At 35.7% G+C, this 22,083-nt stretch overlaps 1 protein-coding gene across 2 annotated transcripts in view; it reads left to right on the forward strand.

Annotated features, from left to right (window-relative positions):
- Ola1 (Obg like ATPase 1) overlaps positions 1-22,083 on the forward strand; it is a 121,126-nt gene that overhangs the window by 11,753 nt on the left and 87,290 nt on the right. For both annotated transcript variants that reach the window (XM_090342617.1, XM_090342616.1), the window contains exons 3-4: positions 1,754-1,897; positions 3,258-3,385. In XM_090342617.1, coding sequence (XP_090198743.1) covers positions 1,754-1,897; positions 3,258-3,385 — 272 coding nt within the window. The remainder of the gene's footprint in view (positions 1-1,753; positions 1,898-3,257; positions 3,386-22,083) is intronic.

A 22,083-nucleotide genomic window follows, 5' to 3' on the forward strand; every position in this document is an offset into this window, starting at 1 on the left:
TAAATGGACTGTTTTTTTGGTTTAACAGTTCAATCAGTGAGATAACTGCAATAAGTACAGATTTTCCTGATGAATATAAGCTAATTGGATGTCATCTAATAAACATTTTTACCTTACATTTTTTTTTTTTTTGCCAGTCTTGGGCCTGAGCTCAGGGCCTGAGCACTGTCCTTGGACTTTTTCTCAAGGCTAGAGCTCTACCACTTGAGCCTCAGCACCACTTCCAGCTTTTTTCTATATATGTGGTACCGAGGAATTAAACCTGGGTCTTCGTGTATGCTGGACAAGCACTCTACCACTAGGCCAAACTCCCAGCTCCTGGAAAAATTTTTTTATCAAAAAAAATTTTTTTATCAAATTTTGTTCATATGAACGTATTTTTTTTTTGTCATTTGTGGGACTTGAACTCTGGGCCTGGGCGTTGTCCCTGAGATCTTCAGCTCAAGACTAGCACTCTACCACTTCAACTACACTGCCTTTTTAGTTTTCTGGTGGTTAGAGATAAGTGTCTCACAGACTTTTGTGCCCAGGCTTGCTTTGAACCTCAATCCTCAGATCTTAGCCTTCTGAGTTGTTAGGATTATAGGTGTGAACCACTGTGCCCAGCAGCATTTTTATATCATGACAGCCAGAGTTAGCAAGTATTGGTCTCATGATTACCAAGTAATTCTTAGTCATTTCCTTAACTCTTTAACTAAATGAAATATAGATTATAGGATAGTAATTCTTATGGGGCCTATAGTTGTAGCAAGGAAAAATAACTATAGTAAATTTTCTACTATCTTTGTTATAGATGCAGTTGAAAAGTAATACAAAATAAGTTAGCAAGCTTCTAAAAAATCCCATTTGTTTTGGATTTTGCTCTATAGTTTTTGACACTTTAAAATTTTAAAATGTGGCTAATATTTGTATGAATTGGCATCCTCAGAACACACATTACTGATAAAAATCAGTCACCAGTTTATTCCACATTTATGTTTTTTATGTTGATTTAAGTATTTTTATGTTGATTTAAGTATTTTTTTATGCCTTAAAAATACACATTTTGATTTTTCACAAAGCATAATTTTAGACTTACCAGTATTTCTTGTATGTTAATTGTTAGTCCAAACTTCCATTTTTTTTTTTTTGCCAGTCCTGGGCCTTGAACTCAGGGCTGGAGCACTGTCCTTGATCTTTTTTAAGGCTAGAGCTCTATCCCTTAAGTCACAGCACCACTTCTGGCTTTTTCTATGTACGTAGTACTGAGGAATCTTTGTGCATGCTAGGCAAGCACTCTACCACTAGGCCAAACTCCTGGCCCTAACCTGCCATTTCTGATCCTGAATTCAGATTGCTTGAGAAATGGTAGTCCTGGCTAGATATACGTCTTTCAATATTTCATGCTAGGGAAGCTTATATTAGATATAGGTGAAGTATACTAGTCCAGCAGATGCAGTATGAAATAATGTTTTCTTAATTTTATTTTTATTATTGTAAAGGTGGTACACAGAGGGGTTACAGTTACATAAGTCAAGTGAAGAAAATAATAAGTGAAATAATGTATTTTGTGATACGACATGATACTATCATTTATAACATTCTTTTCAACCTAATTGTAAAATAGGGGCTATCTTATAATTTTATTAGTTTCTGTTAGTAAAAATATATTCTTCCACTCCCACCTTCGTGGATTGCTTTGTATTCCTCATAGATATTAATTGAGCCCTGAAATATACATGAATTTAAGAATTGAATTTTTTTTTAATTTTAGGAAATCTACGTTTTTCAATGTATTAACTAATAGTCAAGCTTCTGCAGAAAACTTCCCATTTTGTACTATTGATCCTAATGAGAGCAGAGTACCTGTGCCAGATGAAAGATTTGATTTTCTTTGCCAATATCACAAACCAGCAAGGTAAGAAGTATTTTCTTTTCTTTTTTTTTTTTTTGGCAGCGGGGCGGGGGCAGGTGGGGATTAGTTATAGGGCTTGAACTCTGGGCTTAGGTGTTGTCCTGGAGCTCTTCAGCTCAAGGTTATTGCTCTACCACTTGAGCCACAGGGCCATTTCCAATAAGTACTTTATGACATTATTTATTTGGTGTCAGCTGAGTAAATTTACTTATATCGTATATGTACAGTCAAACAGAAGAGTTTTTCTTTAAAATATTAAAGAATATTGCTTTAAATGATTATAAATGATATTGAGGCAGGCATTAGCAGGTACATCATGCTTTTATTTTTATTTATTTATTTATTTATTTATTTTTTACATTATGCTTTTAATCCTACCTATTCAAGATGCTGAGATCTAATGATCACAGGTGGAAGCCAGCTCAGGTAGACATATACCTCCAACTAACAACACACACACACACACGCACGCACACAGGCACTCACACACGCGCGCAAAACCCTGGAGCTGGCCAGCCTGGGCAAGAGATTTCAATTAACCACTCAAAAAGTGGGAGAAGCTCAAAGTGGTAGAGCGATAGTCTTGAGTGGAAGAGCTCAGAGATAGTGCCCACTCCCTGAGTTCAAGTCCTATGGCTCACCAAACTAACCCTGGAAATGGAGCGTCTTGCTCATGTGTTGTAGACCCCTTGCACTGAGCACAAAAGCTAAGGGACAGCTCCCAGACTTGAAGTTCAGGCTCCACTGAGTATGGAGAAAGAGGGAAGGAAGGATGCACCCAATTAACAAACATTACAATTATTTTTCTAAGGATTATGAAGTAGTGACAGTAGTCTGTATCATGTGATTTTATTCACATAAAATTATAGTATATATATATGTCCATAGGAAAAAGTATATAATAAAGATTAGAAACTAATTGATGATTATATCTGGGTAGCTGAGTTTCCAAGTGAGTTTTATATTACAGTGGGCCCTCAGTGTCCACTAGAGATTGGTTCTAAAACTAGTACAGACACTAAAAGTTGCTTGCAGAAAGTGGTTACTCCATTTTATGCCTCTAGCCTATGCACATTCTTCTTTATTCCTTAAACCCTTTCTAGATTACTTATAATTCCAAATATAAATGCTGTGTAAATAGTTTACATATTGTTTAGGGAATAATGTCAAGAAAAGAATCTGTACATATCTGATATAGATATAATTTTTTTCTTGAATATTTTTTATCTCTGCTTGTGTCTGAGCAAACTATCAAAATTTGAACATTGACATTGATGTACCAATAATATCTTAATTACATATTCCATTTAGACACAAAAAATAAAGCTTCAGTGTTATAATGAAGCTATCCTTTGTATTTCAGCAAAATTCCTGCCTTTCTAAATGTAGTGGATATTGCTGGTCTTGTGAAAGGAGCTCATAATGGGCAGGGCCTGGGAAATGCCTTTTTATCTCATATTAGTGCCTGTGATGGAATCTTTCATCTAACACGTAAGTACAGTCATTCAGTCAATGGTTTCATTCAGATTAACATTTTCTTTCCATTATTGCTCAAGTAAAATATTAATAAATATTAATAAATATTAATAAAATAATAAATAGCTTTGGAATATGAAATCATGAGTTTGTTAAATTATAACTTTAATGCAACTTAGTATCATCTTCTCTCCAGAAGATTTATTTTAAAGCAGGCATATGTTGTGCTGACATTACATTCTACTTAGTTTTATTCAATTTTGAATTAAAGCTTGAGTAGTTTTTCTTTGAAATGTTGTTTGAAAAGGTATTTTGAAATTTTCATCTATACGTGCATGTGTGTCTTTGTCTATCATGCAGTGATTGTGTGTGTTCCACAAATGTTCTATTACTGAGTTATATATTCAGCCCTAAAATCATAAGCTTTGTAATTTATTGCACTTTTTGCTTTTTTATGTATTGAAAAGGCTGAATTAAAGAAAAGGGAATTATTATTTCAGAGGAGAGCAAGGCATCTAGGTTATCAGAAATATATGGATTAAATAGAAACTATATAATCACCTAGTCCTTGTGGAAAGAGATGTAATACAAAGGGAGAAAATGGATGTGGATTGATTAATGCTCTTTTACTTACAAAAGTGAACTAAGAGCCAAGCACCAGTGGCTTACACTTATAACCCTCTGGAGGCTGAGATCTGAGGCTGGCAATTCAAAGCCAGTCTGGGCAGGAAAGTTAGTGACATACCAGTTAACCAGCAAAATGCTGGAAGTGGAGCTATGATTCAAGAGATAGAGCACTAGCCTTGAGCAAAAAAGCTTAGGGATGCGCTGGGAGTTTGGCTTAGCAGTAGAGTCTTTGTCTAGTATGCATGAAGCCTTGGGTTTGATTCCTTGGTTTCCACATACACAGAAAAAGCTGGAAGTGGGGTAGAGCTCTAGCCATAAGACAGCTCAAGGACAGTACCCAGGCCCTACATTCAAACCCCAGGATTGGCCAAAAAAAAAAAAAAGAAAAAGAAAAAGAAAAAAGAAAACCCAGTCAAGCCCAGTCAAGTCCCAGGATGTTCTTTCTCTCCCTCTCCCCCCACCTCTCTTTCTCTCTCTCTTTCTCCACCATCCTCCCTCTCCTTTCTCCCTCCTTCCCTCTCCCTCTCTCTCTCTCACACACATACAAGTGAGCTAAGAACAATAGTTGTCTGACAAAATACATTAAAAAGGTTTAGAATCAGGTCAAGTCTGCACTTTATAGAAATAACGTAATGATCAAATTAATGCAAACCAAGGAAACACGTGTTAGTTGTGGGGTGCTATCTGTGGTCTGGTTTAGTGCTTTTGTTATTGATCCTTATCTAGATAACTATAGCAGGTAGGATGAGCATTTGGGAAATTTTATAATGATTTGAATAACATTTTTTGGATACTTGAATCATAATTAAAATTTTCCTAGTATTTTTTATGCTTTTAAAATTTTCATTTGTCTATTAATTTTTTTGTTGTAGTTTAGAAAGACCTACCACATGGCTGGGAGTTTGGCCTAGTGGTAGAGTGCTGGCCTAGCATGCACGAAGACCCAAGTTCCATGCCTTGGTACCACATATATAGAAAAAGCTGGAAGTGGTGCTGTGGCTCAAGTGATAGAGTGTTAGCCTTGAGGAAAGCCCAAGGACAGTGCTCAGGTCCTGAGTTCAAGCCCCAGGACTGACAAAAGACCTACCACTGAAGGCGGAATGCCAGTGGCTCATGTTTGTAATCCTTGCTACTCAGTAGGCTGCTGAGACTGGAGGATAGTTCAAATCAGCCTAGTAAGAAAAGTCTGTGAGATTCCATCTTAACCAAAACCAGGGGCCCAGGAGCATGGCCTAGCGGTAGTGTGCTGGCCTATCATGCAAAAAGCCTTGGGTTTGATTTCCCAGACCCACATACACGGAAAAAGTTGGAAGTGGCGCTGTGGCTCCAGTGGCAGAGCATTATTCTTGAGCAAAAAGTGTTCAAAGACAGTATGCTGAGTTCAAGCCTCAGGACTGGCAAAAAAAGAAACCCAAACCACTCCCCCAAACAAAACAAAACAAAACAAACAACAAACCAAAAGTAACATGAGCGCCCGGGCTTGAGTTCAAGTCCCTAGACAAGCACATATAGACACACAAAAAAGCTAAGTACAAGTTTTCAAGTGTTTTTTATATTTAAAGAATTTATTAACATTGATTTTTACATCATATTTCAAATGATATGTTTAACAGGTATTCAAGAAGAGTATTTCTACATACAATCACTAGCACTTAGATTTTAGAACATAATTAAAATTAGGCTGAGGATTTGTATGTCATAGATACATATTAATTTATGTAATAAAACATTATGTCTGTAAAGTCATAAATTTTTATGTCTATGTGGTTGTGTTTATATTTCCAATACCATGTCCATAGCATTGGGTACGCAAATACTGAGTCATCGCTCTTGTTACTGTGTGGATCTAATAGTCACATATTAAAGATACCATGCGCCTTTGACTTGTCTCACTCAACATGATTCGCTCTAGATTCGTCCACATCCGCTTCTCTGTGAATGCCATTATTTTGTCTGTTAGCTATGTAGAATTTCATTGTGTGTATATATATATATATATATACACACCACATTTTTTTGTATCCATTCATCTGCAGTAGGGCTTCTCGATTGTTTCCATCACTTGGCTATTGTGAATAGTGCAGAGATGAACATAGCTGAGCAGGAGTCCTTATCATATCCTGGGTTATGATGTTCAGTGTAGATGCCCAGGAGTGGAATGGCGGGATTGTAGGGAAAGCCTATTTTCAGTTCTTTAGGAAACCTCCACACTGCTTTCCAGAGTGGCAAACTTGGTTACAATCTCACCAGCAGTGCAGTAGGGTTCCTTTTTCTCCACAGCACCGCCAGATGCGGATCTGTCATTGTCTGAGTTCAAAATCTTGGCCATTCTTGTTGGGATAAGGTGGTATCTTAGGGTTGTTTTTATTTGCATTTCCTTTATGAGCATGGATGATGAGTATTTTCTCATATACTTTCCTACCATCTTCTTTTGATAAGTCTCTCTTTAGTTCCCTTGCCCATTTAGTGATTGGTTTGTTGGGTTTGGGGATGGGGGGATTAGTTCCTTGAGTTCCCGTAGATACTGGATATTAAGCATTTGTCTGATGTATTATTGGTAAATATCTTTTCCCAGTTGGTTGGCTGTCTTTCTACTTTAGCGACTATGCTTTTATCTGTGCAGAAACTTTTTATTTTTAGGTAGTCCCATTTATCGAGTCTCTCTTCAATCTGTTGTGACCCTGGGGCTCTTTTCAGGAAGTTTTTGCCTGTGCCTGTGAGTTCCTGTGTCTCTCCAACTCTATCGTGTAGCAGTTTCAAGGTTTCTGGTCTGATATTGAGGTCTTTGATCCACTTTGAGTTAATGCTTGTGCATGGTGAAAGGCTAGGGTCAATTTTTAGTTTTCTGCATGTGGCTGCCCAGTTTTACCAGCACCATTAATTGAATAAGCTGTGTTTGTTCCAGTATATCTTTGGCTCCGTTGTCAAATACAAGTTGACTATAGGTATGTGGTTTTATATCTGGGTCTTCTATTCTGTTCCATTGATCTTCTGGTCTATTTTTGTGCCAATACCATGCTGTTTTTGTTATTATGGCTCTATAGTAGAGTTTGAAGTCTGGTATTGTAATGCCACCTGCATTGCTCTTTTTGCCTAGAATTGTTTTGGCTATTCTAGGTCTTTTCTTGTTCCATATGAACCTTTGGATTATACCTTCTATTTCCGTGAAGAATGTCTTTGGGGTTTTGGTGGGGATTGCATTGAATTTGTATATCAATTTTGGCAGTATAGCCATTTTCACTATGTTGGTTCTTCCTACCCATGAGCATGGGATGTCTTTCCATTTCCTGCTATTGTCTTTAATTTCTTTTGTTAGGCTTTTATAGTTTTCATTAAATAATTCCTTTATGTCTTTGGTTAAGTTAATTCCTAAGTATTTTATTGTTTTGGGGGCTATTGCAAATGGGATCATTTTCTTGATTTGGCCTTCTGTTTGTGTATTGTTGGCGTTCAAGAAGGCTACTGACTTTTGCAGGTCAATTTTGTATCCTGCCACTTTGCTAAAGTGATTTATTAGTTCTAGGAGTTTGGGAGTGGGGCTTATTGGATCATTCAGATGTAGGATCATGTCATCTGCGAATAGAGTTAGTTTCTTCTTACCCTATGTGGATTCCTTTGATGTCCCCCCCCCCCTCTCTCTCTCTCTCTCTCTCTCTCTCTCTCTCTTTGTCTCTTTCTCTCTCTCTCTCTGTGTCTCTCTCTCTTTAATTTGTTTCCTTTTGGTTATGGGCTTTGAACTTGAGGCTTGGGTGCTGTTCTGGAGCTCTTTTGCTCAAGACTAGCACCTCCTACTTTGAGCCATAGCACCAATTTCAGTTTTCTGGTAGTTTATTGGAGATAAGAATCTTACGGACTTTCCTGCCCAGGCTCACTTTAAACCTCAATCCTTAGATTTCAGCCTCTTGAGTAGCTAGTAATACAGGTGTGAGGCACCAGCACCTGGCTAAGATTTCATTCTTTAAAACAACTACTAGTTGTATTATCTGATTTTGATGCTGTGTTATTTTAAAATTTTGAAAGATCTGGGTAGTTTTATAATTGTTTGAAAACACTGCCATCTCTCCAAACATGTTTTTAAGTCTTTGAATGACTGCACTTTTCTCCACTTTTGTGCCTAGTAAGCTTCTCAGGCAAGTTCTTACAGAGATACAGCTAAGTTCAATCCTTGTAGATGATTTCTGTACACATGGTTAGAATTTTTTGGCACAGAAAAAAATAAAAGCCCTTATCCTTTCTCTTTTGTTATTAATGACAGATGGGTCTTCATTCTGTTTTATATTACTGTTCTTCTGTATCTTTTTGAGTTTAATATGTCTAAGTTGTTTAGTTAGAACTTTAACAATAAGATTCCAGAGAGCTTCTTTAGTCTTGTGGTGGGTGTTTGGCTAAAAAGAGATGAAGGTGGGAGTGATGGAAAATAATTTTAAGTTGCCTTTCTAGTTTATATGGAATTAAAGCCCTCAAGACATTACTGCTTTATGGAAGTAATAAATGAGAAAGTAAAAATGCTTTCATTTAATTGTGCCACCCCCTTAGGATAAGTTAGGTGTTTATATGTTTGGTAAATCACCTTTAATTATCATGAGCATAAAGTATTATTTTCAAGAACTCACCTTCCCCCCCCCACCATAACTCTATCATTTGAAATTTTTAAATGAGTCACACGTTTTTGTTTAGGTACAAATTGCTAATATAAAATGGTCTTTGATTGTATTCTGAAATAGTGGAGTTTTTTTCCTTGGGGTCCTGTAATTTTCTTTTCGGCAATATTTATTAAATTTATTTAATACTGGATTGCAGTAAACAGTTTGACCAAAACCCATATGCTTGCTTTGTTTCTTTAGTATAAATTCTATGGGCTAAGCAATTATGCAGTGGTTCTCATCTCCATCTACATTGGATTCTAATCACCACCCTCTGGTGGTTTACTGTTGACTGTAGAAAATATGTAAGCAGTAGGGAACAATGTTTTCCACTTTGCATTGTAATGTTGTATGAAGCTATTTAGTTGACTAGCTACTTATAACTTAATTATTTGAACATATTCTTACATCCATGGTGGTCTTACCTAGTGATTAAAGCATTCTCATTTTTTTCTTGAAAAAAATTTTGACCTCTTTTAAAAGCCTTATATCTTGTCTATTCAGAATAGCCAACTATAGGGATTCATCTTGTATCACTAATGAGTTAAAATTCCTCAGGCATGTTAGGGTAGCTAAAGGTCCTGGAGACATTCTTGATCTTCAAGTATCATGTTTGAACCACACTGTTTTTAGTTGTCAGAACTTTTTAAATTATCTTAATATTTAAGTATTGAGACTTGTTTTGATTTTGAAAACCCATACATTCATTGTTATTCCCATTTTGCATGAATGCAATCAGATGAAAACTTCATCATTGTTAAGTCTTCAGTTTCCTTATCACTGCCCTTTTGCAGATTTTACCTTGATACCTTTTTTTTTTTTTTGCCAGTCTTGGGCTTGGGCTCAGGGCCTGAGCACTGTCGTGGACTTTCTCAAGGCTAGCACTCTACCACTTGAGCCTCAGCACCACTTCCGGCTTTTTTCTATGTTTGTGGTACCAAGGAGTCGAACCTGGGTATTCGTGCATGCTAGGCAAGCACTCTACCACTAGGCCAAACTCCCCAGCCTTTACCTTGATATGTGATAGTTTTCCTACTTCAGTAATACAATTTTGAACTTACTGCTTGGTAGTGCCGTTCGCTGGCTCTACCAGTCCTTGAAGGTCTGAAGGGCTATAGGCTATGCATTAACAGCATGTCCTTTTGAATCAATTTTTCCTCTGAGGTCAGGTTGTCACCTCCATAGCTCTAAATAATTGCTATGGTGATGTTTTTGGAATTTGCTTGGAGAAATTACCACACACTGTTTATCCAACTGTAAATGTAGAGTTGTATAATACACATTAGGAGCAACTTGAAGTGTATATATATATCTCAGTGAAATGAGTAATATAGTAATGGTATGCCTTCCAGAGAGTAAAATAAAGGTGCTAGGAAACTATTATAGGGAAACAACCAGAGAAACTTCGAGAGTAGTATTCCCAATGGACTTATCCATATAGCTGTTGGAAAAAAAATACTCTGGTGGTAGTTCAGAAGATGGTTGGTACCCGATTTTGTGGCAAGATGTTATGTTACTTGTTCTGAGTGGAATTTGATTTAAGACCATACTATATTTTGAATTTGAATCCCTCATTGTTATAATTTTTTCATCAGGTTTTTGTTGCTAATGTGTAATTCATGGGTAAAAGTTTTAGTTTGCCTTATTTGATTTGAAAAGCATTATGAGATTTAGTTATTTGCAAGTAGATTTATATGGAATAGTTGCATAGAGGGATTACTGTGTTTTTAAAACACAATGTTTAACATTACTATATCCCTGTATTTTTAAATGACTTGACTAATAATTTATTAGGAAATCTACAAAAAGTTCATTTCAGAGGGCAAATTTACACATGGTTTCTGTGATGTATGCATATTTCTGTATTATATTTCCATATTATTTTTGCTAACAGCTTTATACCAGCTAAAGGCAAAAATGGTAGCTTTCACTGGACTAGTAACAATATCCCTTGGTATCTAATGAAACAAATGATTCAACCCAACATTTTCCCTAGTGTTTTCTTTTTTTCTTTTTACATGACATGAAAGATAACAATGTATTGTTACCAAAAGAATGATCTATTGAGGATTAGTACCATCTTTTTTTTTTTTTTTTTTGGCTGTCCTGGGGCTTGAATTCAGGCCTAGTGTTCTACCACCTGAGACACAGTGCCACTTCCAGCTTTTTCTGAATAGTTTATTGGAAATAAGAATCTCTCAGACTTTGTTGCCCAGGCTGGCTTTGAGCCTCGATCCTCAGATCTCAGCTTTCTGAATCGCTGGGATTACAGGAGTGAGCCATGCGCACTCTGCAGAGGATTATTATCTTATTGACAGTAAGTCTTTTACTATTTTTTTGTTGCTCTGTGAAATTTTTCATAAGAATCATAGGAAGTACTCATTGTTCTATTTTGCATGCTATAGAATTAATTGCAGAGCTTAAGTAACTTGGACAAGTTAGTAAATGATAAAACTGGAAGTTGAAATTCTGGCTCTTGGACTTTAAGCCTAACCTTTTTTTTTGTAGCCTAGATTGCTGTCCAACTCTTGATCCTCTGGCTCTGCTTCCCAATCACGTGTGCTTTACTTAATTAATTGAGCCACAACTCCACTTTCAGTTTTCTGGTGGTTAATTGGAGATAAGCGTTTCACAGGCTTTCCTGCCCAGGCTGACTTTGAACCACAATCCTCAGATCTCAGTCTCTTAAGTAACTAGGATTACAAGTATGAGCCACTGGTACTCAGCTTTTTTGGTTCTTATTTTCCTTAGAGACAATTTATGTACAGTAAAGAAAGTACAGTTTAGAAAGAGAATCTTTATAGCTAGTTACCATTAATATATCATTATTCTACCTGAAATTAAAAATCTTATTTTTTAAAGGTTTTAGAAGAGGACTGGAGATGTGGCTTAAGTGAGGCTCTGAGTTCAAGTCCTGGTATGGGGGAAAATGGTTTTGAGAGCTTGTTGTTACCAAATATGGATCCTATTGAAAAACTATGTCTTTTCCCCCTTTATGATGTAGGTGGGCTATAAAAAAAATGGGATTTAATTGGTGTTTTCTTGGGGGTAAAGACATTTGCTAATGACAAATGTCTTTATTATCCCCTTAAGGTAACCAGTGGTACCTTTTATTTCATATGAACTTGTGGATTTAAAAATTTGTTTTATTGTAGTTGTCACTGATACTCAACTTGTTCTGGGAAGCAATTTTAAATAATTTTTTTTCATTTTGAACAATTATCTTTTTTTATTAAAGAATTTATTAACATTGATTTTTTTACATCATATTTCAGATGACATGTTTAACAAACAAGTGTTCAAGAATGGAATCTCTGTATACAATCACTGGCACTTAGTTTTTAGAACATAATCAAAATTAGGTTAAGGGTTTGTATATCATAGATACATATTAATTTATAAAATAAGACATGTCTATAGAGTCATAGGTTTTTATGTCGATGTAGTTATGTTTATATTTCCAATACCATGTCCATAGCATTCGGTGTGCAAATATCTTAAATAATTTAAGTAGTACAAAGAAGTTTCAGTTCAGTAATCACTTTATAAGCATATCTTGATCAATATCACACTTTCCATCATTTTTCCCCACCTTTCCCAGCCCTACCCATTCTCTCAAGTTATGTGGTTCCATTTTCACATATGTACATGAAAATAATGACTGTATTCACCCATCCTTCATCTCCATTCATCTTAGCTGTTTGTTAATGGTCTTTAATTGCTTTCCTGCTATTTGGTATGACGGAAGAGTGTTCAAGTCTTGCTTTCCATAACTTTGTTGCTTCTGGAGATAGCCAAATGTCCAAGGAACCCTGGTTTCTTTGTCTAGTTATTAGCAATTTCACTCAACTTACTCTTTTAATGGCTTCTAGAGAAATTAATTAATGAATTATTAGTTATGGAGCTTGAACTCCTGGCCTGGGTACTGTCCCTGGGCTCTTTCACTTAAGGTTAGGGTTCTACCATTTTGAGCCACAGTATCATTTCCTTTTTTTTTTTTTTTTTTTTTTTTTTGGCGCCAGTCCTGGGGCTTTGAACAACTTGGGGCCTGGGCACTGTCCTTGAGCTTTCTCAAGGCTAGCACATTACCACTTGAGCCACAGCACTACTTCCAGTCTTTTCTGTGTATGTGGTACCGAGAAATTGAACTCAGGGCTTTGTGATGCTAGGCAAGCACTGTACCACTAGGTCACACTCCTGGCCCCAGCCACTTCCATTTTTATGATGGCTAATTGGAAATAAAAGTCTCATAGACTTTCCTGCCTGGGCTGGCTTTGAGCTGCAATCCTGACATCTCAGCCTTACAAGTAGCAAGGGTTACAGGCATGAGCTACCAGTACCCAGTGAGAAATTTATTTTTATGAAAAAGGAAGGCAATCTAATTGTCAGTGGCTCACTCATATAATCCTAATTACTCAAGAGACTGAGATCTAATGATCACTGGTTAAAGTCAGACCAGTCAGAGAAATCTGTGAGACTGTTATATTCAGTTAGGAAATTTACTGCCAAACAGCCAGATGAGAATTGTGGCTCCTGTGGTAGAGTACCAGTCTTGAGCAAAAGAGCTAAGAGTCAAGTGCGTAGTCCCTGAGGCTTCAGATTCCAAAAACCAAGACTGCAACTTTAGCTGCCTACTTTGTTATAGGAAGATGGAAATGTATCTTGAAAAGAATTCAGATTAGCAAATTCTAAGACATCGTTCTCTAGCTTTATTATTATTATTATTATTTTGCTGGTCCTGTGGCTTGAACTCAGGACCTGGGCACTGTCTTTGGACACTTTTTGCTCAAGGCTAGCATTGTGCCACTTGAACCACACTACTTCTGTTATTTTCTGTGTATGTGATACTGAAGAACAGACTCAGACTAGATGAGCATTCTACCACTAGGCTATGCTCCCAGACTCTTAATTTTTATTCTTTTTTGGGGTAATGGGACTTAAACTTACTTGGGCACTGTCAATAAGCTCTTTAGCTTAAGGCTACCATCCTACCCCCACTTTCCATTTTCTAGAGGTTAATTGGAGATAAGAGTCTCCGGTCCTTTTGTGCCTAGGCTGGCTTTGAACCTTCATCCTCAGATCTCAGCCTCCTGAGTAGCTAGGATTACAGACATGAGCCACTGTACCCCACCTAATCTTAAGATTCTTTTATACTCAAAGCTATTAAATGTTAACCACAATTTGTGTTTATATAGGTAATCAGTATTTACCACGTTGGAAATTCCAACCAAGATTCAAAATAGTTATTAATTTATTTTTAAAATGATGATAAACTCATTATGTTAACCTGATGCTTTTGAAAGTAATTACATTTTGTAAAGTAATTTTTAATGAGACAGTGTCAGAGGATAACCAGATTTTCATATCTGTGTATTGCAGTATGTTATTTTGATTGGGTTACATGGAAAAAAGCCCCCTGGTTTTACGTAGATAATATAGTTAGGAAAGGAGGGTATTTTAATAACTTTTTCAAGTAATTGTATATAATACTGCAAAGCTTGACGAATAATAGTTTCTTAAAGTTGAGTGAAATGGTGGAATCTGCATCTATAGCAGTGAACACTTTGTCCTCTGTTACATTAGAAGCCATTTATCTGTCTTCTACTTGGAATGACTTTTTTAATGTGTGATGCAATGAATGCTATCAGAAATCATATCTATGATGTCACTGTAACTCTCCTTAGAAGTCTTTAATATTGGAATGCTTTCAGTTGCACAGTTGCACTCAAAAGTTTTCGAGAATTCTGATGTCCAGGCTGGAGGCATGGCTCAAGTGGTAAACCTCCTGCTTTCTAAAAGCACATGGCACTGAGTTCAAACACCAGTGTCATCAAAAGAAAAAAAATGATTCTAATTTTCAGTTGATTTTATTATTTATAATAAGATAATGCTCAAACACTAAAGATTGAATAACCCTAGTTTTTTGGACATTCTTTCAAGTAGAAATAGTGTTTCATGAAAAAGTGGCCAATTCAGCTTGTAAGCAAATGCTTTTCTTTGGCAAGTGCTATTTTAGTGTGCAGCAGGGTGTTTTATATGGGCCTCTGTCTTGTCTCTCAGCATCTAGGGGTTGAAACGCTATAAAATTAGTAATTCTTCCTGACTCAATTGGGACTTTCTTAAGTGAACTGTACATTTTTAATTTTGAAGAATACATAACCAGTAGTTTAGTGTGTAGTGTACCACTTTGATTTATGGTAAAATACTAACAATTTTTCTTTACCATTATACTTGTTTCATGAATACAAGCATCAGCATAATGAAAAAGGTAAATAATCCCTAATGAAATCATTTTCCATAATGTTTTGAGAATCATTGCCCTAAAATTATTGGAAAATAGTCTAGCATTTGTCAATCTTTATAAATCTGCCTGCTTTCTTGTCTTTAACCTAGATTTCTTTAGTTTCCATTATTCTACATTAATAAAATTAATTTCTTATTCCATTCTACTAGGCACCAGCCTTGAGTTAAAAAGCTAAGGGACAGTGCCCCACATTCCAAAAAAGATAAAAAAAAGCTACCTAGCCTGCTATAGGAAAGTAGAAATGTATCTTGAGAGGAATTGAGATTATTAATTATTAATAAGCTTTTAATGTGAAGAGCTTTCATCCGCATGGTCATTTGGAAAAAATAAAGACAAACAAAAAACTAATATGTTTCAAGCCCCTAGCTTGCAGATGAAGCTTAATGAATTTGCTTTGAGTGTTTAAGTTCTGTATGTGTGCATTCATTAATGGGTGTATCCTGAATTAGAGGTAGCAATATTGCTTGTTTATATTAATGTGACTGTGAAAGAAGTTATGGATTTCATTTGTCTATTTACTTTTTATTCATATTTTGATGGTTTAAATTTACCTCTTGCCATCACTGTTTTTATCTTTTGAATTACAACAGTTAATGTCATTTTAGGGGAATATTTTCTTTGTTTATAAGAGTATTTGGAGGTGGAAAGGGAAGATTCTTTACAATGTATTCCATTCTCAAACACATCTTTTTTTCCCTGAGTCGTTGGGGTGCAAGATTGGGTAATAAGAACCTGTATCTCTAAGTTTTGAAGTTGCATTTGGCTGCGAGTTTGTATTCTCTTTAAAAAAACAAAATATCTGGGGCTGGGAGTTTGGCCTAGTGGTAGAGTGCTTGCCTAGCATGCACAAAGTCCCGGGTTGATTTCTTGGTATCAAATACATAGAAAAAAGCCAGAAGTGGTGCTGAGGCTCAAGTGGTAGAGCTCTAGCCTTGAGAAAGTTCAAGGACAGTGCTCAGGCCCTGAGCTCAAGCCCAGGAATGGCAAAAAAAAAAAAAAAAAAAATCAAAACAGCGTATGTTCTAGTGCTTTTAAAAAAGTTAAACCCATTAAGTGGTGGTAGTTTTAGGGTTTGTTAATAGTTTTGGGCACTAAGTATGTTAAGATTTTTTTCCCCCATTGAGAAATCTATTAACAATTGGCTCCTTGTTTCTTTTTGTTACTTGTTATGGGGAGATTTTCTTTTGCATTGAATAAAAGTATCAAATGTCAACTAATAAGGAAAGACTTTAAAATTATTGTAACCTGAATTGTTTGTTTATTCAATATATTGGTAACATGTCAGTGCACTGTCTCATACAAACATTTTTAGGTTAGTATTAAATCTTTGTCTAATTCAGATTTCATTTTTAGGTTGAAAAATACACTATTTCCCTGTTTCAGAAATCTTTTGGCTATACAAAGCTTATAGTAGATATTCTGACAAGTCATTATAAAAATATTTTTAAAAAATTTAAAAGCATCATTTCAGTATGTTGTTTGTATAAATTACTTGTTGTATGTGTATACCTTTGAATAAAGTGCTCATCATTTGTCAGCCATTAGTGGCAGCATAGAAATTACCTTTGCTTTGCAAGAAGTTCTTTTGTATTTGTGATACCAGCTTTGTTTTATACAATTAAAGTATTACACGATAGAATAAATTGCAGCCACTAAATGGTTATGTAGTTCTTTTTGGATTGCATTGGATTTGTTTACTGAATGTTTGCAGTTATTCACTATTATTTGGAATGACAGTTTCATGACTTTTTTTCTATTTTGGTAGCAAATAAAGTAGTTATGTTATTAAAGTTTTTTCCTAATTTTAAATTTTAGCTTCAATAAATATTACATTAGCATAAAATATGGTATATGTGTGGAAAATGTTTAAGTATACAATTTGATTTTCAAATGAAGTTTAATACTGCTAATATGATACATACCCTATCATTTTAATGTAACATCTCATTTTTGAAATTCTTTAAGATTTTTTGTTATTTTTATCCATTTTCCTGTGTTAGAAAGGAACACAGTTTAGCTATTAATATCTAAGATTGATACCAAAATATAGACTATTAGACAACTTCTTTTATTTTACTCACATTAACTCCTAAGAGCAGTCTAACTACTCAGAGAATATTCCCAGTGACTTCTCAACAGTCTGATTTTTAAAAAAAAATCTTTGATGTCTTGTTAAGTAATTCTGGTTATAACTATTTAAATGCATAAACAGCATTAGTATCTTGACTATTTAAATTTGTTTTATACATATAGTTATTGTATTGAACAGGTTTCAGAAAGAATTGAATAAATTAACTTAAAGCAAGTTTACCATGTACTTTCTAAAAAGCTTTTAGAACGTCACTAGTTAGTTTTTTTTTTAAATAATGTAAGAGGTTAAATATACTATAAAGACATTTTCTAGTGTAAATAGTGGTATTTCTTTGTAATTGGCTTGGTAACCCTCAACCCTAATTTGCGTATAGAAGCTACATAAATTTAGTGACTGAAAAGCAGAAGATTATTGAGAAGAGGACTTTTTGTTCTTTTTAGTAACAATTTGAGTCTAAATGAGAACTTTATATGAACATAATTTGGTGTTTCTTTTCATTATTTTGTTGCTTCAATGTGAATGATACAAGATAGTGGACATTAGTACATAAGTAAATGGTTAACTGAGTCATGAGATGGAACATCTGTCTCAGAAGGCCTTTTAGACACTGGTTATGTTGTTGAAATCTCTAATCAGTACATCTGTCCCTGAGACTTCAGTTGGAGCAAGGATAGTTTTCTATTTTGGATTAGTTGCTATATGAAGAAAGCATATTTAAATTTTTTTTCATGCAACTGGAAAATTGTGCAGTAAAATCTGAATAATAAAATTACAACTATAGTATCTTTTAAGCATGATAATAAATAAAAATAGCAAAAAGTATATGGACTTTTAAATCTACATGCCTTAAAATGGCTATTTATGGTATGATTTTTATTTTAGGGACACATAGGTTTTAGTGTTTTGCCTGAGGAAATAGTTTTACAAATACTAATAAAAAACAAGAAGCTGCTTATACATAGGCCTATACTGGCTCATGCCTGTTATCCTTGCCATGAAGGACATGGAAAGTCTGCTCTGCTCTGTGTGCCCTTTTTCTACTGACTCCAGTGGGTAAAGTAAGAACCCCAGGAGGTGAGAAATGCCAGGTAGTCCTCAGAACTCTGTCTTGAGGCATACAACCCAGGGTAGAACCAGTAGTGTTAGAATTTTTCTCCTTTCTCTTCATGATAGAATACAAAGGAGAGGCTTTAGAACATTGAAATTTGTTGTAACAGATAGGAATAAAAGAATGTCCATGCTACGTACTGATCTAACATTGAACTACATCACTAACCCCTGGTTCAACTTTTAACTCAGTAAATTTGGCTCCCTGACTTAAAGTCAGGAAGAGTAAAGACTGATCCCCTCTTAAGCATAAAAACTATTTACTTCGGTCGTTGCTGTCTCATAACAAGTTAGTTTGCTTGCAGCAACAACAACAAAATTAATAAGCATAAAAAAAAGAAAAGAAATACATATCTAGGGGAAAAGCAATAATTGGGACTTGCATCTAATATGATATAGATATTAAGGTTGTCTCACAAGAAACATGATTACTATAATTAATACATAAAAGCTGCACATGAAAAATAGAACAACATGGGACCAGGAGTTTGGCCTGACATGCATGAAGACCGGGGTTCAATTCCTTGGTACCACATGCACAGAAAAAGCCCGAAGTGATGCTATGGCCCAAGTGGTAGAGCGCTAGCCCAAGGACAGTGCCCAGGCCCTGAGTTCAAGCCCCAGGACTGGCCAAATAAAAAGGACAGCATGTACAGTCAGATGCATATTTTCAACAGATGAAAGGAAAAATGACTCCAATGGGAAAATAGATAAAGAATGCTTTTAGACTTATTGCTTAAAGACCAGGAAGTAAGAAATCAGTGGAAATTTAAAGTGAGTTAGTAGGGGGAAAACCAAGACGGGTGGGGGGTGGGGGTGGGGGAGGGAAATGGGTACCAAGACATGTGAAAGGGTATCAATGTATGTGAATTAATGCACCTTCTATCTGGCAAATATCATGTAACCCTTTTACTAATTACAATAAAAAAATTTAATAAAAAAAATAAAGTGAGTTAGTAGCAGTGACTAAAACACATAGAGAAGAAAAGTTGGAAAAAACTGAAAACAACGTCCAGTAGGAAACTGTCAAAAAGGTCTAACATTGCATGTAATTTAAATAACAGAATGGGAGGAGGGAAAGAGCTGAGGAGGAATGAATGGAAATAAAGAAATATGTCTGTTATTTAATGATTAGTGGTATGTTACTAAGAATCATTATTAGATGATTTCATTATTGTGTAAACAGTGTATTTACAAAAATTTAAGTATATGTCATCTATTACATACCTAGGTTATGCAGTAAAAGCTGTTGCTTGTAGAGTAAATCTGTGCATGTTAATGGACTGAATACTGTAAGCAATTATAGGAAATGGTGTTTGTGTCTGAAAACAGGACTGGTACAGTAAAGATAATAGATGATACTTCTAATCCTGGCACTTTGGAGACACGACACAGGAAGATTTTGAGACTCTGTCTCAACGAACAGTCCCAACTAAGTGATACAAACTTTTCACCTTCATTATAATTTTATAAGATCTCAGTTGTATAAGTGGGCTATTTTGTCAAAGTCTCATTATGCATTTTAAGAAATAATGACCTATGATTTTCCAGAATTAATGAGACCAACCACAGGTCCAAGATCCTCAAAAAATTGTAATCAGGGAAAATACACATACACACAGAGATTTCTATCATTTACTGGGTGTTTTCCACACCAGTAGATAAGGCAAACCTGGGTGAGAGGGCAAGAGCAGAGAGTGAAATCTAAAATCTGTTGATTGACTTTTTTTTTTTTTTTGCCAGTCCTGGGCTTGAGCTCAGGGCCTGAGCTCTGTCCTTGGACTTTCTCAAGGCTAGAGCTCTACCACTTGAGCCTCAGCACCACTTCCTGCTTTTTTTCTACATATGTGGTACCGAGGAATTGAACCCGGGTCTTCATGCATGCTAGGCAAGCACTGTAACCACTAGGCCAAATTCCCGGTCCCTGTTGATTGACTTTTTAAAAAATTTTATTGTTGGGATAATGTATAGAGGGGTTACAGTTACATTCATCGAGTAGCAGGTGCATTACTTCTCACACATTGATATCCTTTCTCATGTTTTTGTTCCCATTTTGTGAAGCTAGGAGACAGTGAGGTGATGTTTTTAATGTGCTGAAACTTAGTCTAAAAATATGTATCTAATGAATATATTTATTTTGAGGATGAAGGAGAAATAGTTATTTTCCCCCAGCCAAAAATTAGCAATTCATTACCAGTAGACTAACTCAAGAAATATCAAAGTAAATTCTTGTGTTTTCTGTTGTATTTATCTGAAAATAACAATGGAATAAATGAAGGAAAACATTGATAAACTTTTCCCACTCTTACACATCTTATTATCATTATTATGGTTTCCTCTTCCTTCTCCTCCTCCCCCTTCCTGTTGTTGTTGTTGTCGTCGTCATTGTCGTCGTCGTCGTCACCACCACCACCACCATCATCATCATCATCATATTAAGTCTAGATTTCATATATGAGCAGAAACAATAGGCATTTTGAAAAGGGGCAACCTTCTGAGCGGTAGGCCTATAGACCCAAGAAAATACCCATCTGCCTTTATTGTGTTATCTGGCAGGATTCCCTAAATACCCTTTGTACTTGGGGACCTCCATCCACGAGAAGGGAGGCTTTGATTTCATCTCAAATACTCATACTCTTGCTTGTCGTATTCTCCTGATTCCATCAAATAATTTTCAAGTTCTGTGTCCAACAAGAGAACCTGTGTTAAACCTTTGAAGTTCACTAAGAGATTATTGATTTTGTGGTGTAATTTACTTTGTTTTCCTTATTTGTTACCCATCTTACTTCTTTCTGCTTGCTGAATGTTGGGATGCTTTTTTCCTGGTATACTGGCTTAGACCATGCAAAGGATTAAAGAGTTTTAGAAGAGATTATTGATTTTGTGGTGTAATTTACTTTGTTTTCCTTATTTGTTACCCATCTTACTTCTTTCTGCTTGCTGAATGTTGGGATGCTTTTTTCCTGGTATACTGGCTTAGACCATGCAAAGGATTAAAGAGTTTTAGAGAGTAGCAAAGCCATGGTTTGGAACAGAACTATGCCTTCAAGATTGTCATTAAAGAGACATAAAACTTTGTTCATTAAGTCACCTCTATTTTTTTGAGTTTCTTCAATAGCTTAGATTTGTCTTTATATATAGTACACATATACTACTGTTTTAAAATAGATCAGTAACAAGTTTATATACTTACAAAATACTATATAAGCTTTGAAATGCAAATGATCTAATGAGTTTGTGTGTGTGCACGGGTGTATGTGCACGCTGCTCCATAGGCTTGAACTTGGGGCTTGGATACTGTCCCTTGGCTTTTGTGCTAAAGACTATCATTCTACCACTCGAGTTACAGCTCTGCTTTCAGCTTTGTGCTAGTTAATTGGAGAAAAGAGTCTCATAGCCTATTTGGCTTGTGCTAGCTTCAAATTTAGATCTTCAGATTTGTTTCCTGAGTAGCTAAGATTACAGGCATAGGCCATGAGTGCCCTTTTGAATGATATATATCTATATATATCATTCAAATATATATATATATATATATTTTTGTGGGCCATAGGGTTTGAACTCTGGGTCTTGGTGCTGTCCTTGAGCTCTTTAGCTCAAGGCTACTGCTCTACCCCTTGGCCTGGGTGTTGTCCCTGGGCTCTTCTCTTCAAGGCTACTGCCCTACCTCTTGAGCCACAGCCCCACTTTCCTTTTATAGTGATTAATTGGAGATAAGAGTTCAAGTTCTTTAGCTAGGATTACAGATGTGAGCCATCCTGCCTGCCTCACTTAAATAATATATTCTTTTTATTTCTTTTTTGTTTCTTTTTTTTTTGCCATTCTTGGGGCTTGAACTCAGGGCCTGGGCACTGCCCTTGGGCTTTCCTTAAGGCTAGTGGTCCACCACTTGCGCCACAGCACCACTTTTGGCTTTTTTATGTATGTGGTACTGAGGAAT

Source organism: Megascapheus bottae, chromosome 12 (assembly GCF_031878675.1).
Source record: "Megascapheus bottae isolate mThoBot1 chromosome 12, mThoBot2.hap1, whole genome shotgun sequence".
NCBI classification, from domain to species: Eukaryota; Metazoa; Chordata; class Mammalia; order Rodentia; family Geomyidae; genus Megascapheus; species Megascapheus bottae.